This window comes from Odocoileus virginianus, chromosome 16 (assembly GCF_023699985.2).
Source record: "Odocoileus virginianus isolate 20LAN1187 ecotype Illinois chromosome 16, Ovbor_1.2, whole genome shotgun sequence".
Lineage (NCBI taxonomy): Eukaryota > Metazoa > Chordata > Mammalia > Artiodactyla > Cervidae > Odocoileus > Odocoileus virginianus.
The window spans coordinates 19,022,385-19,043,836 of NC_069689.1; the positions used below are offsets into that span (position 1 = coordinate 19,022,385).

At 54.3% G+C, this 21,452-nt stretch overlaps 1 protein-coding gene across 1 annotated transcript in view; it reads right to left on the reverse strand.

The window, feature by feature from the left end:
- Positions 1-17,973, reverse strand: part of RIN3 (Ras and Rab interactor 3) — a 129,594-nt gene extending 111,621 nt beyond the window's left edge. Inside the window, exon 1 of the mRNA XM_020875985.2 lies at positions 17,352-17,973. Within this exon, the coding sequence (XP_020731644.2) occupies positions 17,352-17,395 (44 nt within the window). The 5' untranslated portion in view covers positions 17,396-17,973. The remainder of the gene's footprint in view (positions 1-17,351) is intronic.
- Positions 17,974-21,452: the final 3,479 nt, after the last annotated feature.

Here is a 21,452-nt window from a genome sequence, read left to right on the forward strand (position 1 = left end):
CCAGCCCAGGCCTCCCCAGGCTCGTCCCTACAGAGCTCCCGAGGTCCTCGCCCACCTCCCTTCTGCTGTCTTCCCCTCCCCATGAGGACCAGGTTTGGACAACAGGAGGCCCATCAGCTCTGGGAAGGCCCGTCCTTGGCCCCTGCCAGCCTCCCTCCCTCCGGAATCACCCCCGCCACGTGGCAGCCCACAAGTCCCACCGTGACCTTGGCCTCTGGCCCTGCTGCTGCTTACTCAGTGGTTCCCCCATCATCTGGGGGAATGGAAAGGTGATCACAACCCTCCCCTCCTGGGCCTGACCCGGGGTTTAGGAGGGGGAGGCAGGAGGAGGGAGCAGGGGCCCCGTGGTGGACAAGTCTCAGCCCAGAGGGGAGACGCGGGCTCTCCACGGCCTCACCCAGGCCTTCCCGCTGGACCTCTGCTCTCCCTCGCCCTTTGTGTCTGGGGCCTGACTGAATTCCCCTCTGAGACCGGCCTTTCAAAGTCTGTAAAATGAGACTGAGAACAGACCCCAGAAGGCTGTGGTGAGGACAAAATGCTGACCGTATCTGGAGCTTCGCGGTAGCTCTGTCTGTGGTCACTGTGGACACGACTGATGCTGGACAGCTCTGAGCGGTGCAGGAAATGCTCTGCCCCAGAAAGGCAGCCGGGCTCTGTTCCAGCCTCAGCTACAGGCTGGCTGTGTGTCCTCGGGCAAGCCTCCCTCCCTCTCTGGGCCTCGGTTCTCTCACTAGTGAGATAAGCGAAAGGATGCTCACCCCTCCCTCTTTCAGAGGCTTGCCGGAAGGGTGAGACATGAGCACAGAGTCAGAGGGGTGTGCTTTGACAAAATGAACCCCCATTTCTAAACCAGAAGTGGGGTCACGCCCAGGGCCTGTCCAGGGTTCAGGGCCGAATGCCGACCCGATCCCTGGCCGGGGCTCAGGCTGCACCTGGAGGCGGCAGGCTCTGGACATCTGCACCTTGCAGGAAGCTGCTGCGGTGTCACGTTCCTCCAGCCCCTGGCGACACTGAGTCAGCCTGCGACCCACCTCACAGCTGTTGTGACCGCATTTCCTCTGCAGGGTCCTGTGCACGCCCCAGCTCGGCAGTCCCGGCGCTGTCTGGCAGCACGCCTCCTGGGCCCAGGCCCACCTCCCAAAACAAGATGGGCATCCCACCCCCTGCCCCCGAAATCCCACCTCCAGGGCCGCGTCCTTTTGGGGCTTGCCCCTCCCCAGTCAGACTTTACAAGGTGCACGGTCCCTGACGCCCAAGCATAAGTGAAGTCAGCCGCAGTGAGTTTTCAAGAGCCGAGGAGGCCGAGGTCCCTAGCTCATTACCTTCGGGGGCCTTCGGGAGGCACTGGGGTGGGGAGAGAGGAAACACACTCCACCCCTCCCAGGTTAAAGTGTCTCCCAGCAACTCCAGGAGAAGAGGGCAGCAGAGGATGAGATGGTTGGATGGCATCACCGATTCAACGGACATGAGTCTGAGCAAACTCCAGAAGATGGTGAAGGACAGGGAAGCCTGGCGTGCTGCAGTCCAAGGGGTTGCAAAGAGTCAGACACAACTGAGCGACGGAACAACAGCGACTCCGAGGGTGGGGGTTACAGGATGTGACTTTGTCAGTGGATGACAGGGAGAGACTGGAATGTGGGGCCAGGCCCCCATTTCTGCACCTCTGAGGTTCTTCATGTGATCCATCATATATGGCTAACTTGGGCAGGGGCTAGGAGGTCATCCCCTCCGTGGGGTTCAGCAGGCCCCGGGAGGGTCCAGCAGCATCCCTCCCTCCAGGACCAGGCACACCTGGATCTAAGGCAGGCAGCAGGTCCTGAAATCTTGGAAGGCAACACAGGGACGCAGAGAATTCATGAGCGAAGGCTGTGGCTCCGGACTCGGATAAACCTGGATTTGGGCTCCGAGTCTGTCACGGAGCCCTGAGGGCTTCCACTGAATCACTTGTTGTGCCTCAGTTTCCCTGCCTGTAAATTGGGCGCTGCAACCCCAGCTTCACGGGGCCGTGACGATTAACTGAGAAACAACTCTTAGCAAAGGGGCCTGGGGAATTCCCTGGAAGTCCAATGGTTCGGGCTCCGCACTTCCAAGCCTTGAATTTCATTGGAGGGAGAGAGGACCAAGGCCCAGGGACAGAGGGATGGCACCTACCCCCAAGGACTCATGCATTTTAAAGACAGACCATGCATGAGTCGGGCACTTCTTAATCCGGAGGAATGAACGGCTGATAGAGACATTCAGACAGCGCAGTGGAGAGGCTGGGACTGACTTACCTACTTGATGCATACACAGTCCAGTCTCAGCATTTGTGCTTGGTACATTCCACAAAGTTTGCCACGGACACTGAGTTAGTGCAAACAAAACCGCTGCTTTTGGGGAAAACACAGGGGTAGGTTCCCATGAACCGCTGGTCACAACATTTCCATCCACTGATCAAGACATATCTTGTTTTATGTGTGTTTCTATTTAAAGATACCTTATTTAATATGTATCATTGATTCATTAACATTGAACTCACGGCCAACAGAGTAACTCATGCCTGAGCGAAGCTCTTTTAACATCCATATTTTCTCCACGGGGCCTGTCTCAGCCTTCTCACCCTCAAGAACCCGAGACAGCAGAGAAGCACTGTACTTGGGGGCCGCTTTAAACAGTGAAATCATCAACCCAAAGCAGGAGAACTCGAAAAACATAACAGACCACGACAAGGGCGGAAACAAGAAGGCACCTGTTCTCAGATGGTTCAGATTTTTCATCGCTCTGCGCAGGGCTGCAAATGACCTCCAAAGCACTACGATTTGGGGGTTATGAATAAACCTTAGCAAGCAGGCTGATTTGCAAATGCAGAATCTGTGCAAAGGTCCCTTCGTTAGGCTGGCCCCCACTGTGGCCCACCTGGACATGAACTCTGCTCACAACACAGCATCTGTCAAAGCCTGGGAGCGAGCTGCTGTGTCATCTGAACTGGGACCCAGCACACCTCTCGCCCTGGAGCCCAGGCCAGGCCCCCACCTGGCATCCACCCTGTAGCTGCTGAGGCTTCCAGCTGCCACCATGGGCAGTTCCTGTTAGGGGCAGAGGACAGATTTGGGGGGCAAAGGGGAGGATAGTATTTGTGGCAGCTGCAGGGGAACCTCTGGGAGTCCCCAAACCTGTGTCCTGAGAGCCTCTCACCAGCCTGCCCCAACAGTATCATGAGCAGGATCCACGGCCATGTCTTCATGAAGTGCCTACTGTGGGGGGGCTGCTGGGCCATGTGCTGCTTCGCCCAGAGCCGGGCACACAGTGGGGGCTCTGGGCTTCCACGTCGCATGAATGCAGGAAGCAATGGTCATAGAGGGCAGGGAGCCAGCTCAAGGTCTCACAGCAAGTCCGGGCAGACCTGGGGACGAGTGGAGTGGACAAGAAGGTAGGCACCGAGGCCTTTCCAGAGGCCACGGGACATGGCTCACATTTCTTGAACCCCTACTACGTGTCAAACTCTGTCCAAGCTCCTTACACGCATTAACTCATGTAATACAATAGCAGATCTAAGAGTATGGAAGTATTAGTACCCCATTTTACAGATGAGGAAACGGAGGCGGAGTATAGAGTGGGAACCTTGACAGTTTGCTCCATGGCCTGCACGTCTAACCGATATGCTGTACTGTTCGCCTCAACGTTCTCATATCCAGACAGCTGGGCCACAACAGCACCTTCTCCTGAGCAGGTGGAGGGCAGGCTGGCAGGAGGTAATAAAGGTGGCCTCCTTGCCTCCACGATGCATACCCAACCCACCACCAGGCTCCTTCCTAGGTACACTCTGGGGGCGCCCTATCTCTCCATCCCCACTGCCAAGATCCTGGTCCAGGCCTCCATCTCTGCTCACCCGGACCTCTATATTAGCTTCTGCCCCATGCGCTACTCCCCCAAACCCCAGGCCCTTCTTCACACAGCAGCCTGATGCAAGCAATCCATGTGATTCCTGTGCAAAACCTGTACCTTATACACAAATGTTTGCAGCAGCTTTATTCGCAATTGCCCCAGACTGGAAACAACCCAAATGTAGCACAGTGGGCGAATGGATAAACAAACTGTAATACACCATACAATGAAATATGGTCAGCAATAAAAAGAACGTAATACTGAAACACAACACAGACGGGTCTCCAACGCCTTCAGGCAGGTGAAAGAAGCCAGACTCACAAGGCAGCATTCATATGAAGTTCTCGAAACACCAAAACTCAAGGATGGAGATGAGTGATGATGCCAGGGTTTGGGCGGGGGAGGGGCTGCCTACAAAGGGCACAGGGGAATTTAGGAAGGTGATGGAACTGCTCTATATCTTGATTGCGGTAGTGGTTACCTGAAAGTCAACGTTTACCAGAATGTATAGAAAAGTTCCCAGAAGCGAGTGAAGCTTACTCCATAAAAATTTTACCTTGTTATTGGTCGAACTGTATCCCTAGAAAGACATGTTGAGGTCCTAACTCCCAGCACCTCAGGACCTCAGAATGTGACCTTATTTGGAAATAGGGTCATTGCCAGTGTAGTAAGTTAAGATGTGCATGCTAAGTCGCTTCAGTCATGTCCAACTCTTTGTGACCCCATGGACTGTGTCCCTCCAAGCTCCTCTGTCCATGGGGTTCTCCAGGCAAGAATACTGGAGTGGGTTGCCATGCCCTCCTCCAGGGGATCTTCCTGACCCAGAGATCAAACCCACATTTCTTATGGTGCCCTGCACTGGCAGATGGGTTCTTTACCACTAGGGCCACCTGGGAAGCCCCAGTGTAAGTTAAGATGAGGTCATTTTAGAATGGGGGCAGGAGGAACCCTAAGCTGATATGACTGGTGTCCTTAGAAGAAGAGGATCGACAAGAAGACACACAGGGAGGACATGGCCCAGTGACCAGGCAGAGACTGGGGTGATGCAACCGCAAGCGAAGGGATCCCAAAGACTGCTGGGGCCACCAAAAGCTAAGAAGAGGCAGGAAGATGCTACCCAGAGTCTCAGAGGGGGCACGGCAATGCCGTCACCTTGATCAGAACACCAGCCTCCAGAATGGCGAGAACAAACTCTTGACTGTTTTAAGTCACCCAGCTTGTGCTGCTTTATCACAGCTGCCCTAGGAAACCAATACACAGTCCAACTTTAAAAATGGGGGGGCGAGACTGTCTCAGTCTCCAGGGTCTTCAGGTCCCAGCCTAAGAGCCTCAGGTGTTTTGTCCCCTCTCCTGCATGGGTCACCTCTGGTCCACGCACAATGCAAACACCAGGCACATTGGGCCATGGTACCCGCAACCGGGCCATGCTGGTTCCCCCACCCCCCACAGCTACCTGGGAAATTCCCAGATGTCGCTCAGCTCGGCTCAGCTCTCACCTCCCCGGTAAAGCTCCCCCAGATGTACTCTAGCCTGAGCGGGACACCCCTGAGCCAGCCGGGGACCCCAGCACTCCAGGGGACCATCCTGCATCATTCAGGCATTGCATTGCCTGCCGCTCCTGCAGCCCCACAAGACTGGGGATCCTGGGACAAGGGTGAGCTGTCAGGTAACTGGCGGACCAGTGCCATGCGGGGCTCCAGGACTCGGCTGTGTGGGGGCCTGAGGGCTGGGGAGGAGCTGGGGCTTTGGCAAACACCCACACTGTGCCCGCTCAGCCCTGGCCCTGCAGAGTGGAGCCAGGGCCAGGCCTGGTGTGGCTCAGGTTTCTCCTGCCACAGTCTCTCCTCTCAAGGCCTCCCACCCAGAGCTGAGCTTGAAGGCCCGCCCAGTCACGCACCTCCCCTGCTGCTCAGCCTTGCATAGCCCACAGCCTCCTCTGCAAGCTCCCGGCAGGCCCCTTCCCATCTCCCAGAGGCCCTCTATCCTGGTCAATCCCTCCCCACCTCTCTCCTGCGCATTAACCTGCCATATATTCATTCAACAAAGCCTTGTGTGGGACGCTCCTCTCCAGCCCCTACTCTTGTTTAGCTTGAGAGTTCTCTGAGTCAAGCACTCTATGCCCAGGACAGTGTGGATCTGGCAACCACACCTGTCAGGAGGAGTCACTCTCTCTGCCCTGAGAGCTTACAGTCTAGCGGGGCCACAGACAAAGAATACACGGTGACAGCTTGAGAAGCGAGGCTCCGACAGGGCTGATGGGTCTTCACTGACTGGCGTCCTGGTACCTCTGTGTAAATTAGGAAAAGATGCTTCTTGCTTCCCATGGATGCAGACAGCCCCTCCTCCACCCCGCACACACACCTACCATCACACAGGGCTTGGCAAGAGAGTGAAACTTCAGGGGCCCCTTGTTCCTCTCTCAGCAGGTGCCTTTGTGCAGTGAACAGCCTGCACAACTGTACGCAACAGCCTTAGAGGCTAGACAGCCTGGAAGGCTTTTTGCAAAAGGCTGGAGGTGGGGTGTGTATGCTTAGTCCCTGAGGCAGGAAAGCGCTCAGCACTACCCAGAGGCTAGAGGGAGAAGCAGCCAGTGAAGGCCGACGTGACTGTCCCCCAACCTCTAGAGCCTCACGTGAAGGAGCAGCCTTGGCACCTGCACGGAGCCGTGGAAACAGCCTGGGTCCAGCAGTGAGAATCTGGGGCAACCACATCCCCTCTCTGAGCCTTATCTGTGAGCAGGGGCTGGATTATGGGGTCACCAGACCCACACTGAGCTCTGACGCCTGACAATGTTAGGGCCAAGGATGGGGGCCACTTCGGCTCATGAAAAGAAGCCCCCAGCCTGTCTTTCAAACTATTTCAAAGGCAATTGCCTAGCCTTTCAAGACAGCCCACCCTGCTCAATCCCAGGATACCTGTGGCCTCTTAGACAAAGGCCCTCAAGGCCTCCCCAAACCTGGGGGTGGACGGACAGCATGATCCTGGGCTGTGGGAGGGCAGCTCAGAGCAGGGTCTTACAGGCTCCGAATGGACCTTTGCTACCCCTAGAAAGGGAAGGCCAGCCCTGGCCATCTCAGGGCAAACCTTTCCCAAGGCTGAGCAGAGTGGTGAACTGACCACTCAAGACCTCTGGTGGCCAGCAGTCAGCACAAACCCAGCCTGGCACCCATAAGTGATCAATAAAGAAGCAATGAAAGAATGAATGAATGGTGGCAGCCATCAAGGATACAAGCAAGCACTGTTCGGAGCAGGCCCCAGCCTTTCTTGTGCTGGTTTGGTCAGAGAACCAAATCTCAGAACGTTGGCACAGACAGGAAGTTTCTCCATCTAAAGTGCAGATGAAAGGGGCTTCCCTGGTGGTCCAGTGACTAAGACTCCACACTCCCAATGCAGGGGACCCAGGGGTCGGTCCCTGGTCAGGGAACAGGATCCTACATGCCTCAACTAGAGATCCTGCATGCCGCAACAAAGACCAAAGATCTGGGAGCTGCAACTAAGACCCAGCACAGCCAATAAATAAATATGTTTTAAAAGCCAACATATTTGGAAAAAAGCAAAGCATAGATGAGGAAACTGTGGCTGAGGGAAGAGACATGGCTACCTTGTTCAGCAGCATTTAGCCTTGTCAAAGCACAAAGTTGGAGAGTCAGAATTTAAACCAGAATAACTAGTCTGAAGCTTCTGGTGAAATCTAAAACTCACAAACACCCAATGGGAAAAACAAGTTTGCAACATAGTCTTTGAAATAAGCGGCTTAGTTGATGCAAAACATCTCTCCCCTCTCCCCCTTTTCCTCCTTCTCATCTCCACTAGGAAATAAAGGCTTGCGGGTAGCCCTGAAAAGCAGCTTTAGTGTTTCTGGTATATACTCTGGTGCTATGTGACAAGGGATAAATTTTTGTGTGTGTCAGGATTAAGTTTGTCTGTGATAGAAAATTTTAAACAATAGTGATTTAAGTAAGGTAGATAGGTATTCTTCTCTCATACATAAATCTGAGTAAGTAATACAGGGCTGGGATGATACACCAACATGTCTGAGAGCCTTACTATATTTATATATTATATTGTTGCTCTACTCTGCATAACATCCATTCTCAAATTCACCCCAGAGTCCAAAATGGGTGCTTCAAGTCCAGCCATTACGTCTATTTTCCAGCCAAGAGGAAAGAGGAAAATAGAAAGGCATGACCCTTCTCTTTAAGGACATCACAAAGCAAATTTTACTCCCATATATTTTTCTGTCCAAACCTAATCGCACAGCCACATCTAGCTGAGAGGAAATTGGGATGTGTTTGGCTAAAATTTACACCCAACTAAAATTCAGGGGGCCAATCAACAGACTCTGCTTCACCCCTGAACTCAAATACTCCAAGATGATGGCAGATGACAAAGAAATGGTCCCCAAACCCTAGACCCACAAAAGTTTTCAGGAGCTTCATTTAAAACAGAGGGAACTTGGAAAAAAAGTTGACATATGTCTATGCCAATTCCAACCATTAATATGATCATAATATGATGAGGTCATCAAAGATGATAGGTAGGCAACATATCTCCACAGTATGGCATGCAGAAATACATACAGGAAATAACACTCAGTATAAAAGGAGGAACACAAACTAACAAATACACATAGCTCAAAACCGTGTACCAGAGATGGAAGTTAAACAAACATGCACTTGGACTGGGTGCAGCCTCAAAAAGATGACGTGCTTGATGCTTTACATTTTACTATTTTTTATATGTGTCTATGTGTGGACTTTTTCAGATATAAAATATTGCTTTGAAAATCAACAGCATGCGTGTGCACACGGGCTCACACACACATACACACACCATACACTGACAGGCAGCAGCCCTTACCTGGTCTCACAGCCCAAATAACTAAGAATATCCTCTCATGTAAGAACCCCCAGGGATCATCGCCCTGCTTGGCCGAGGAGGAAGAGGAAGGTGTCCTGGCAGGTACTGGTCAGTGACTTGCCTGGGGTTGCCCAGCTCTAAGAGGCAGAGCAGACCTGTGGTCAAATTCAGCTCCTCCACCTGCAGCCACATGGCCCCAACTCCCTTTCCAGGACCATCGCGCAAAGAACCATTCTTCCCTGTCCCCAAACCAGGCTCTTCAGAGCTCCCCCACACAGCCTGTCCTTTCTACTTTCCCTCTTCATGCTTTTCTCCTAAGATACCCTTCCCGATTTCAGTTAAAATCCCACTCACCCAGGGCTTCCCTGGTGGCTTGGTGGTAAAGAAATCTGCCTGCCAGTACAGGAGACACGGGTTCGATGCCTGGTCCAGGAGGGTCCTACAAGCGGTGGAGCACCTAAGCCCATGCACACAACTCCTGAGCCTGTGCTCTAGAGCCCAGGAGCTGCAGCCACGGAGTTCTCATGCCTAGAGCCCGTGCTCCGAAACGAAGAGCGGCCCCAGCTCATCACAGCTGGAGAAAGCCTGCACAAAGCAACGAAGACCCAGCACAGCTGAAGATAAATACACAAATAAATAAAAAATTAAAAAAAAAATCCTACTTATCCTTCAAGACCTAATCCAGACACCACCTCTGCCAGGGTGTCCTTCCAGCTCACCATAGCCAAGTGTAACAGAGCCTCAGCCCCTTTGTACACAGTGCCCTATAATTAGGTGCGTATTTCGCTTACTTCCCCTAGGAGATGAAGTGAAAACTCCTAGATAACCAACCAATGTTTGCTGAATGGATGGGTGTAGTGGGGGAACAGATGGAGGGATAAAGGGATGGCGAGACGGAGAGCTGGGTGCATGGGTGGATAGGTGAGAATGGCTGAGATTTCACTGGTTTCCCCAATGGTTCCACTGGGGAAAGAAACCCTGAATATACTTTAGATAGTTGCTCTGTCAAAATGACATGAACAGAAAGAAGCAAGCATCATAAATGCTGTCATCTGGTGCCACTGATAGAGAGGTAAGTCTTTGCTTTGAACCGCAATGCGTGCATGCTAAGTCACATCAGTCATGGTCTGGCTCTTTGCGACTCTGCACTGTAGCTCACCAGGATGCCAGGTTCCTCTGTCCCTGGGGATTCTCCAGGCAAGAATACTAGAGTGGGCTGCCAGTCCCTCCTCCAGGGGCTCTTCCTGACCCAGGGATCAAACCGGCATCTCTTATGTCTCCTGCACTGGGGGGTTCTTTAACACGAGCGCCACCTGGGAAGCCCTGGGACTGCAGCACCCCCAGGGGAATGTACAGTATCCATTTCTGTCAGTGATTGAGATTAAGAGGGCTGGGGCTACGGTGGGTGGGGAAAGAGATCCCCAGTGTATTCCTTCTTGAGAGCTTTCTCCTTTAGCCACAATCATCAGATTGTGAATTTCAGACGCAAAGTCCTTTACTTCTTTGGTCCCTAGAGGTGGGTGAAGATGCACATTTATTAACCCAGGGAGGGAACCCAGCCCTGGGAAAATCGTGCAGGAGGGGAATGCATTTCTGCTACCCCTGGGGTCTCCTCTTCTTCTGCTGGGCTGTCCCTCTCCATCCCCCTTTCTTCTCTTTCTGCCTTGAGGAAACAGGCCCTTTCATCAGGCCCTGACACCTCGTATTGAATGTTAGTCAAGGAGTTGGGATGGTGTCTGGCATTTGAAGTCCCATCTCTTAACTAGAGAATAAAAATTTCTTGGCTTTGATAAAGATCCCAGAGTCAGTGATGAAATGGGGGCCACGTTCATGGGGGTAAGTGTCCCCTAGGAGAGCCCCTCACTACTCCCGGCTCCCTCTCCTGGAATCCTGGGCCTCCCAGGGCTCCAGGCTGGCGGGTGGAGGCAGGTTCTAGGGGACTCTCATGCTGCCTGGTCCCAGGTAGGGGAGGCAGCGGGCCTTGACCTCAGGCGGGTGCCGTTTCCCCATAGGATGTGGCCTGAGCGAGCGCTGATGCTATGCACAGACAGCAGCAACAGGCCTTGACCACAACCGCTCCAGAGGCCGTTTCTTCTAAAAGGGAACCAACAGTTCACAGCAGACTGGGTGGGTCTTCAAACACATACAGACTGAGCTAGGGGCACCCCCAGGAGCTATGGGCAAGACGGGGCAAGGGGCCCTGCTGCCGCTCTCGGAGCGCCTGCCCCCCAGGGCTGTTCCAGCCTCGGGATCCGCGTGTGGCTGCTCGGGGGCCTCACCGGCAGGTGGGGAGAGACAGAGGCAGCAGTCATGATGGCGGCTTCCAGATCCTTCTCTCCGAGGCCTGAGGCTGACGGCCACACGGGTGTGGGGTCAGTAAGGCCCTCCCACTGCCCTGTAGACACCCCAGCTAAGGGAAGGCCTCCTCTGTACCTACCCACCTCCTTTCTTCTCTTTTAAGGCCACCCCGGCAGGAGGCAAAGGGCTGGTTTCAGAGAGAGTGAGTGAGTGAGTGAGTGAGTGTGTGTGTGTGTGTGTAAGGGCAGGTTTCACTGTTTAACACTGTGTGTGTGTGTGTGTGTGTGTGAAAGGGCAGGTTTCACTGTTTAACACTGTGTGTGTGTGTGCATGTGTGTGTGTGTGTGTGTGAAGCAGGCACACTGTGTCCTCGGGCCCCCCTCCCTCCTGCATACGGAGGGCCTGGCTCTGTCGGGGCAACAGTGGGTGTGCTGTGGGGAGGCTGGGCCTGCCTAGCAGGGAACCCCTGCCCTCAGCTGAAGGGCCTGTCCAGCCCCCGGTCCTGGGCCTTTCCTCGGACCGTGCCCCTCTCAAATCCTGTCAAGAGCAGCCTTCCCAGCCGGGAACCCCATGCCTGCCACCTCGTCCGCGCCCCCACGCTCCCACACCAGCGGGCCAGAGCAGGGCCCACGTGTGCACAGCCACTCACACTCAGAGAAGCCCCTCCAAGGAGCCTTCCCAACTCACCGACCAGGTGGCCAGTGCTACCAGGAAGCCAGGGGCCTCTCCCCAAAGTGGGCTCCCCAAACCAGTACACTTCTTTTTTTTCAAAATGAGTTTTTCAAAAATCACCCCACACCAGTGAAAAGACATTTTCTTCCAGGCACTTGATCAGGGTGACAACCCAGAAGTCTCCTTTCTGGGTCTTTGTTTCTTATGAAAGTATGTTCTAAATGGTTCTAGAAGGAACATCGGGGGAAAGGAGAGCTGTCTCATCTCCAACTGGCACTCCCATATCACTCCAGGATACCAGCTTCTGCTGCCTGTTGGCCAGTAATTCAGGGAATCACTGAGTAAGATGGATCAGGGTCTCAGAGATCACTGAGTTCATTTTTCAGGTAGAGAAACTGAGGCCCAGGGAGAGTAGGGACTTGCTCCCTAGAGAAAACCCCAAACTGCAGAACAGCGTGGGACCCTAGGATATCCTCCAGCCCCACTGATGTTCGTAGCATGCAAGTCCTGAAGCATCTTCAAAATCAGCAAAGGACCATATCACCAGGCCAACTCTCTCACGTGAAGGGGGGACAAAATGGATAAATTCCACTGAAGCAGTTCGAGCAGTGCTTCTCAGACTTTCCTCCGGCAACTTATTTTGACCAAAAGACATTAAAAACTAACAACTACCGTCAATGTGCCCGATCATTTCATAAAAGAAAGGAGGTTTAATACAGGAAGAAGACCTAATCTCAGAATAAGGAACAGTGCTGCCCAGGAAAAGATAGTTTGCAACCTTGACTGATAGGCATACACACGTGCACAGGCACACTCTCTCTCACACACACACACACACACACACACACACACACAAATACATCATTTTCCCAGCTTCTCATGGGAAGGACCACAAACCTTCATGACCAGCCAGGGTCCCCCCAGATCCTGTACATGCAGCTGACCCCATTCTTTCGGCGAAGATGCATGTCTATGTGTGATCCAGAGCTGGCCTGGGTCTTTTCTGGGTCACCTCCCCCATAACTGGGCTCTTTCTCGGTACACAGGTGCCTCGAACCCCTAGAGTAACCTGGGCAATGAATGGGGCCCCGCAAGCAGTCCTCTTCATGCTCCTGCCAATCTCTCCCTGGGCAAAGCTGGCCTTCCCTGCTCCCTTCGACTCCACTGCCTGGTAACTTGGGGGGCAGATTCCTTCCCTCCCGGGCCCACTCTACACTTCCCACCTCAAAGCTTTTGCTCGGGCACTTCTCTCCCCCGAACTTGCCCCCCACCCCCTCCCCGGCTGCCCACCCACTTCCGCTTATGTGTCACTGCCTGGATGACACAACCGAGGGGACGCCTCTCAGGACAGAATCTCGCCTTGACAGATGGAATCTGTGAGCAGGTCTGAAGGAGGGGATCTGTGGTTGTCTGGGACCCGTTCTTCCCTTCCCTCTGCTCTGGCCCATGGCTGGGAGGCCCACTGAGTTCGCTGCAGGCCAGCCCAGATGCCTGTCTGTAAAAAGGAGTTCCCGGGAGACCCGAGAGGGCAGACGGGGGGCCCGGGGTGCGTGCTCCCTTCAAATATCAAGCCCGTTCCTGGTTGGTTTCTGACTTGATTTCCTGATCTCTTGGATTAAAATGCAAGTGATCTCGTTGTATTCTAACACTTGCTGCCTCAGTAGAGATGACAAAATCGGGACCCGGGCCCAGGATAAGGCCTGTCAAGTGGTGGGGATGATGGGCAGGGGGCCAGGGGTAAATGTGCTGAGACTCTCCCATCCTGAGCGGCCCCTGCACCCCTCCTCCCTGCCCTCCTATGTGCTTCCCAGGGGTGTCTTTTCACTTCCCAGGGGTGCACTGGGGTTTCTCAGGGCCTGAAGTGAAGGAAGGTACCTTTTGCTTAAGCTGGTGAGGTATCATTTGCTTCCTGTGGGTCAGAGTCTCTTTTAGGGTCTGGAAGGGGGTGGGTATCCCAGTTGAGTGCCAGCCAGGACCATCTGGGAGCATTAGCCCCTGATGGCAAGGAAACCGGGGTCAGTGAGCAGAGAGGTAGCTGGGACCCTGAATTCATCACTGGGTCCTGTTCTGGGTGGGCCTCACCCAGGAAGAGCCCCCACCCTAGCGCTGGAAGTGGTTGAGGGGCTCCTTGAGGCATTTGGCAGGATCCCTACAATGGATCAGGCATAAGGGAGACAGCCAAGGCTCTCTCAAGCCTGGGGCCTTGCCCGGGCAACCCCTTGCAAGCCCAAGGCTCAGGAGTCCTGCATTCTGGGCCCAGCTCCCCTGATCTTGGGTAAGTCACTTCCTCTTTCTGTGTCTCCGTTTCCTGGTCATACGAAGGGACTGGATGAGGTCTGTGATGGCCACATTTTTTCCAAGAGTAGGCTCTCTTTTCAAATAAAATCTTAAACAGACCCTTAATTTACCAAACAGGGGCAAGTGTGTGGGCTCTGAGCACACACATCCCCAGTGACCCCGCCACTCAGTTCGGCGTCTGGTCGCCCGGCAGTCACAGCTTCTGCAGCCTCACCGCACCTCCAATCCACCAGCGACGCCTGGGCCTCCAGCTTCTCACGTCTCCACTGTCCACCGCCCCGGCTCCAGCCCTCTCTCCCGGCCACCACAGGGGCCCCCTGCTTCTGCCCCTATCCCCTCCACAATCTGTCCTCAATGCAATCCAAATACAAGTCAGGTCACCCCTCTGCGAACCCCACCCAAGGCCCCCTCTCACCTAGAGCACCCTCCAAAGCCTGTACCCCACCAGCTAGCCTTTTTCTGTCCTCTTCTCCCCGACTCCACTCCAGCCTCCCTGGTCTCCCCGTATCAGACATACCAACCACCCCCCAGCCCCACCCCCCAGGGGCTTGACTCACTCTCCCCACTTCCTTCAGATCTCGGCTAAACACGGTCTTCTTGGAGCGGCCTTCCCTAACCACCTGCTCCAGAACAGCCCCCTAACAGCTCCCATACCCCTAACCCTGACTTTCTGTCTTTCCTTCTGGGAAGGTTAGCTGCAAGTCGGCAGAGGCTTGGTTTAAGGCTGGACCCCCCTCCATCTGACGCAGATACTACTTGTGGAACGAACACTGAATGAATAGAGGAAGAGCAGTGTCTGCATCCAGAGTCCTGGGCAGCCTGTCTGCATTTTCCTTCTCCCCAGCCGGTGTTTCCAACAAGCAGCAGACGGAGCTTGCTTGCCAAGATCCTCACACTCCTGTTCCAGGGGGCTGACATCCAAGCCACCCCCTCCGAGCCCCTGGGTGTGGGGTGGGAGGCATTCCCCTAGCTGTCTGGACATCCATCTCCTGCCAGCGAGGAGGAGGGGGCTTTGGGAGCTGGGTGGAAAGCTGAGATCAGCTGAAGACTTGGAAGCCAGCCCTGAGTGGTCGGCAGGCTCTCGGGGAGGCCTGGGGGTGAGGGGGTCATAGATTATTGCCCCTCATCATCTTTGGGTACTGTAACACGGGTAGATGTGCAGCTCCGGTGCTGACAGAGGATGCACGAGTGAGACTAAGAATTGCCTTCTAGTATTTGAGAGTGAAGAAGGATTGGGCCCCCCGAACAGGGTTTCTAATGGTACAAGTTAAAGAAGGCAGACTTTCTCTGATATCTATTGGAAAGACTACCACAGTGGTGCTAAGTTCCCCATCACTGGAGGTATGCAAGTACCTTTCAGGAATATTGTCAACAGGATTCCTGTACTGGGCACAAGGTTAAATGAAATACTATCTCGGAACTCTTCCAACCTCAAAGATCCTCTTAAATAAAGCGACTTTTTTTTTTTTTTTTTGCAACGAACCAATATTCAATTAATATTTGTGATGGATGGGCCCCACACAGCTCTAAGTAAGCTTGTACTGGTGTGTTAATCCTTGGCTGCCTGTGGATAGCTACTTAAATAGTAACTCATCCAATCCTCATAACACTCTTAAGAAGCAGGTATTATTATTATCCCCATTTTACAGATGAGGCCAAGGCCGGTCCCATCCCAGTTAAGCAGTCGGCAAACAGGTTATCAACAAATGATAATAGCAGTAATAATAGTAACTATTAAAAGTCTGCCCTCCGCCACAGGTGCAAAACTTTTATGCATTATCTCATTTAATCCTCAAAACAACTCTGAAGGGTAGTTATTACTTATCGTCATTTTCTAGGTAAGTAATGAGGCACAGAGGGGTTAAGTGTTAATAACTGACCCAGTAATAAACAGAGAAAGGCAAGAGGAAGTGGCTAAAGAGAGGTCAACCTGGGGAAAATATGGGAAGTCACAGAGGTCGGGACCCGGGCCCCTCACCTCCCCTTCCTCCCAGGGAATCTCCTCCTAGGTCCACCCATCAGTATTGGGTGTGGTAGATATTTGGTTCTGGGGGTGGGGGCGCCCTCCCCAACAGAATTTCCAGTTCCTCCAGCGGATGACATTCGTCTTTCCACTTCCAAGGGAAAGGATCCAGGCTGGGACGGAAATGGGGGAGGGGGAGGAGGGGAGGCATTCGGATCTAGTGCTCCCAGGTCCCTCTGAGACACCCCGTCCCACTAGCCTAGGGCCAGTCACCTCCAGCTGCTCCCCAATTCGGGGCTGCCGGAGAACAGCCCGTCACTATGTTTTAACACTGGGGAAAACTGAGGCCCGCGGAGCTGAGGTCACAGAGCTAAGCCAGGCAGCAACTGGGTGTCCAGCACAGAAGTAGCTCGAGCCTTGTTTCTCCCAGGGCGCCCTCCATCCTTAATCCTCAGAAAGGTTCTAAGAGGTTTGCCCAGTAATTCGCCTCTGAACGGGAACCTCTTCAACCCACTGAAGCTTTCCCTGGGCGCCGGCAGGGCCGGGCCTTTAGAGAGAATCTACTTCGGAGCGCAGCCCTGAGCAATGTCCTGAAGTCCGAGGGTGCGAGATGGGGGTGGGGGACATGAAACCAGACGCTGGAGACCCCTACCGAAAGCCGGTTCCCAAACCGGTTTGGCTTCACGCATTCCAAGCAGCACCTCCTCCCTTCCGTAGGGGATCCCTAAGGCCACGCGCAGTTCGTGCGCCCTGGACCCTCCCCAAGCCCCAGGCTTCGCAAAGGCCGGTCCGAAGGTCACTGTCCTGGAATCTGCAAGAGGGATGGGGGAGGGGATCCCGGTGGGTCCTCGGTCTAGGCGGGCGGGTGGGCTATTAGGCCCCGGGCGTGTCCAAACTTACGGGGACCCGGGTCCTCGGCCCCACGCGCGGCCAGCATCCGAGGACGCGCGCTGGACACAGGCGAAGCGGCGGGCGTGGGAGGCTGGAGGGGCCCGGCCCGCGAATGATCGCATCTGAAGTTCAGGCGGGACCAGAACCGGGGAGGGGGCCGCGTTCACAAAGCCCCTCCTCTTCGGCTCTGACAGATAGAGACCACCCTCAGATACCCACCAACCTAGCCCCGGACGTGCCGGCCGGTTTTCCGGCTAGCGACATCTGGGTTTAAAAGTTTCGCCAAGTCTTGGGTCCTGCAGAGGCACCAGGGCCGCCCCCTTCCGCGCAGTACAGGGGGGACCGGCCAGAGTCGCGGCCAGGGGTTCGGTCTCAGTCCAACACCCCGAAGTCCTGCGGCCGGGCTACTCCGGAGTTCCCAGCTCTCTCGGGGGCGGCAGGGACGCGGAACGAGAAGGGCCCGGGGACACCAAGGGAGAAGGGGGCGCCGCGGCTCCGTACTTACCCCACGGGGTCCGCGCGCTCGGGCGCCCCGGCTCGTCGGATCATGCCGCCGGTAGCTCCGGGACGGTGAAGGCAAGGGCTCAGGCGCCGGGCGGCGCGGGCCGCGAGGACCCGGGCGCCCGCATGCCCCTGGCGCTGCTGCCCTGGAGAAGGGCCCGGGCGGGCACCGCCGCCAGCCCCGCGCCGAGTAGGGAAGCCACTGCCGCAGCCGCCGCCGCGCTCTGGGGCCCTCGCTCCCTCCACTTCCTGTATCGGAGCGAGCGGGGCTTTCAGGAAGAGGCTGGCCTTGGTGGTCAAGGGTTTTTTTGTCAAAAGCTTTTCGGCAGCGGCTCGCGGCCCGGAGCCCCCCACACCCACCCCCAGGGGCCCTCGGAAGCCCCCGCAGCCGCGCCCCCTGGGCTGGGCCGGGCCTGGCGGCGGGCGGCGGCGTTTCGGAGCGCCCAGCCGCGGGGTGCTGCCTGCGCCGCTCTGGCGGCTCCCGGAGACCCGGGAGAAAAACTTGCAGAAAAGTTTGCAGCTTGGTGGAGAGTCCCGTGGGAAGCAAGGAGTTTCCGCTCCGGACCGGCAGGTGGGGAAGCGGAGAGCTCTAAGCAGAGCACTCTCGCGCTTTACCTCCTGCCCGAAGGAGGCTCAAAATGCCATAGGACAGCTCCAGACCAGAGGCAGGGCGCCTCCTCCACGTCTCTGACAGGTGGCCACGCTGTCATCTCTTGAATGCCTCCACTGACGGTGAACTCACTACCTCACAAGGCAGTCTCTTCCTCCATCAAGCTAGGCATCTAATTCACCTATTCTAGGTACTAAGCCTAGATCCGAGCAGAGGGAGAAAGTCAGTTTACACAAATACAACTACAGCTACTCTAGTGGGACCAGGAGGCCTCTCTTCTAAAGGCCTGGGCACTCAAAAATGCCTCCTGAGCCTGGGCTGCCCTCAGAAGTCTCACAGTGACTGGTCAGCACTGAACCCTACAGCGCGACTTCAGTCTGATGCGGGGTTCCTCAGCCTCTGCACGATTGATATTTGGGGCCAGATAATGCTTGGTTGTTGGAGCTGTCTTGTATCTTGTATCTCTGCCCACTTTGCTGTAGCATCACACACTCCTGTAACAACCCCAGAACGTCTCCAGACTCAGTCAAATATCCCTGGTGGCCACAATCATCCCCGTTGAGACCCTCTGGTCTAACATCTTTATTTCACAGATAAGGAAACTGAGACAAAGGAGGTGACTTGTGGGAGGCACACGGCAAGGTAAGGTGCCATAGGGCTGAGGCCCAGGGCTCTGGTGCAGGCATTCGGAGGCGAGGCCTCTTTGCCCTCCCTACCCCTGCTTGCTCATCTGTAGAAGTGATGTGTATAAAGGGGAAGGGTGAGGGGGGCACTCCAGGGTGCCATTATTATTAGTCTTCTGCTGTTGCTAAAACAAGCCTGTAGGCCACTCCCAGGGCTCCCTGGGCCCCAGGGTCCATCCAAATCTCACACCTAGAATAGTCTTCCAGGTCCTTCTAGGCTGATCTGAATTGCGAGTGACCACACTCTACCGTGGCCTCCACAAATAAAGGTTTCCCTCAGCACCCTGGTGGGCTTCCCTGGTGACGCAGATGGTAAAGAATCTGCCTCCAAGGCAGGAGACCCGAGTTCGATCCCTGGGTCGGAAAGATCCCCAGGAGAAGGAAATGGCAGCGCACTCCAGTATTCTTGCCTGGGAAATCCCATGGACAGAGGAGCCTGGCGGTCGCAAAAAGTTGGACATGACAGCAACCTGCACTCACTCCACTCCCTGGACCATGTATGAGAAACTCAGTACAAGCTCTTCAAAGCCTGGGTTCCATGACCATCTCCAGGGCTCTAACCATGTCCCCCAGAGGCCTCCACAAGGCTGCTCCTCACCTCCTCTGTGAAGACAGAACTCCTCCAGTGGACACCAGATGAGGCCCCACACTGACCCTGTTGCTGGTAACTGTGGAGGAGGATGTTGCAAGATAGGAATCTGAGCAGCCCCCTTTAGTCATGGCCTCTGCCAAGCTAGCCCTTAGATTCCTTCCTGGGTCCCCTTTTCCTCTCAAATCCTCATACTCCCCACTTCTCTCCCTGGAATGAATCTGAGGACTCCTGTGGGAAGTGAAAATCTCCAGCTGTTTAGGCCTGCAAGCTCCTTCCTCTACCCTCACCTTTTTGGTTAACAGTACCCCAGGACCTGGTTTCCGTTTAAGGAATCAACCCTCCTCAGTTAAGGTCATGCGGAGATAACCAGATTCTACCCCCACTTTAGAGGACATACACCAATCTAATCTGACCAATCAGAGCCCTAAACTTACCAGGCCCAGTGATTGGCTCATAGATGAGCACGTGACCTAAGCTGGGCCAATAAGATCCCTCCCTGGGACTTTATAGTGGCGCTATCAGGAAATACCAGCAGTCTTCCCCCCCCAACCACAAACTGGCCTTATCCTGGGAGAGCATAAGCTTGGGGCAGCCCAGTGGTTACTTGAGCCACCATGTGGTAAAATTGTGCTCAAAAGACAGTCAAGAAAGGAAAGCAATGCATAGAGAGACTATGCCCTAATGACATCTTTTGAGGTCTTGATTCTGAGATGCTTAAAGCACCATTAGACATCTCATGTATAAGAACCAATATAGTCCTTTATATTTTCTTTCCGTTTCTGAAAACTCAAGCCAGATCTCGGTCAGGTTTCTGTTAACCATCAGGCAAAGACTCCAAGCTGTCCATGACTGCAGCCCCACCTTCCACTTTCCACTCCCTGCTGGGTCTGGAGGATGTCCAGTTGTGGCAGGGCTGTAGGAATGCAGAGGTAAACACTTCAACTTATTGCTCCCAAATAGAAAAGGCTGCTTTGCCTCTCTGGGTCCTCCTGGGGTAGCTCTCACCTCCACGAGCTCCTCCACCTTCCCCTCCCTCCACTCAGGTGAGGCTTGATCCAGAGGTGGAATGTGTGAATTTTCAGGGGAAAGTCACCTTCAGGAGGTTAACTCCAAACCTTGCTGGGGGCGATTAGCAAAGAAAAACATTACACAGCACAGTCTTATTTTTCAAAACTTGCCAAAATCTTGCTCTGAGTTGGATTACAGATTTTGAGGAAGCAGAGGGTATCTGTTCAACAGAACTTTTCCTAGTTTATGGAGTAGTTAAAAGTTAGTAACTACTCTTTCCTAGTATATGGAGTAGTTAAGTCAAGAGTAGGGGCTGCTGCTGCTGCTAAGTCACGTCAGTCGTGTCCGACTCTGTGCGACCCCACAGACAGCAGCCCACTAGGCTCCTCTGTCCCCAGGATTCTCCAGGCAAGAACACTGGAGCGGGCTGCCGTTTCCTTCTCCAATGCATGAAAGTGAAAAGTGAAAGTGAAGCCGCTCAGTCGTGTCCGACTCTTCGAGACCCCTTGGACTGCAGCCCTCCAGGCTCCTCTGTCCACGGGATTTTCCAGGCAGGAGTACTGCAGTGGGGTGCCATTGCCTTCTCCGGTGGCTGTGCAGTCTTAGGCAAACTACTTCACCTCTGTGTGACTCAGTTTCTTCATCTGTGAGATGGGATAGTAATAGCACCTACCTCATAGGGATTCTGTGACTGTTGCATGAACTAATGTATGTAAGGGACTTAGAACAGACTCTGGCATGTAGTAAGTACTCAATAAGTATTAACAATTATTTGTGCTATGACTAAGCACAAATGAATTAGTCAGCTCTCACAGGTACTTCTGATTAGGATAAATTGAATAGGGCTTCCCTGATGACTTAAGTAGTAAAGAATTCGCCTGCAATCCAGGAGAGGCAGAAGAAATGGGTTTAGTCCTTGGATTGGGAAGATCCCCTGGAAAAGGGATAGGCTACCCACTCCAGTATTCTTGGGTTTCCCTGGTGGCTCAGATGGTAAAGAATCACCTGTAATGCGGGAGACCTGGGTCCGATCCCTGGGTTGGGAAGATCCCCTGGAGGAGGGCATGGCAACCCACTCCAGTATTCTTGCCTGGAGAATCCCCTGGACAAAGGAGCCTGGTGGGCTACCGTTGCATGTGCATGAGGAGGATTTAACAAATGTGTAGTGGGAAGTAAAAGGGACTGTGCTATCACTCTTAGGTCTATTATCTT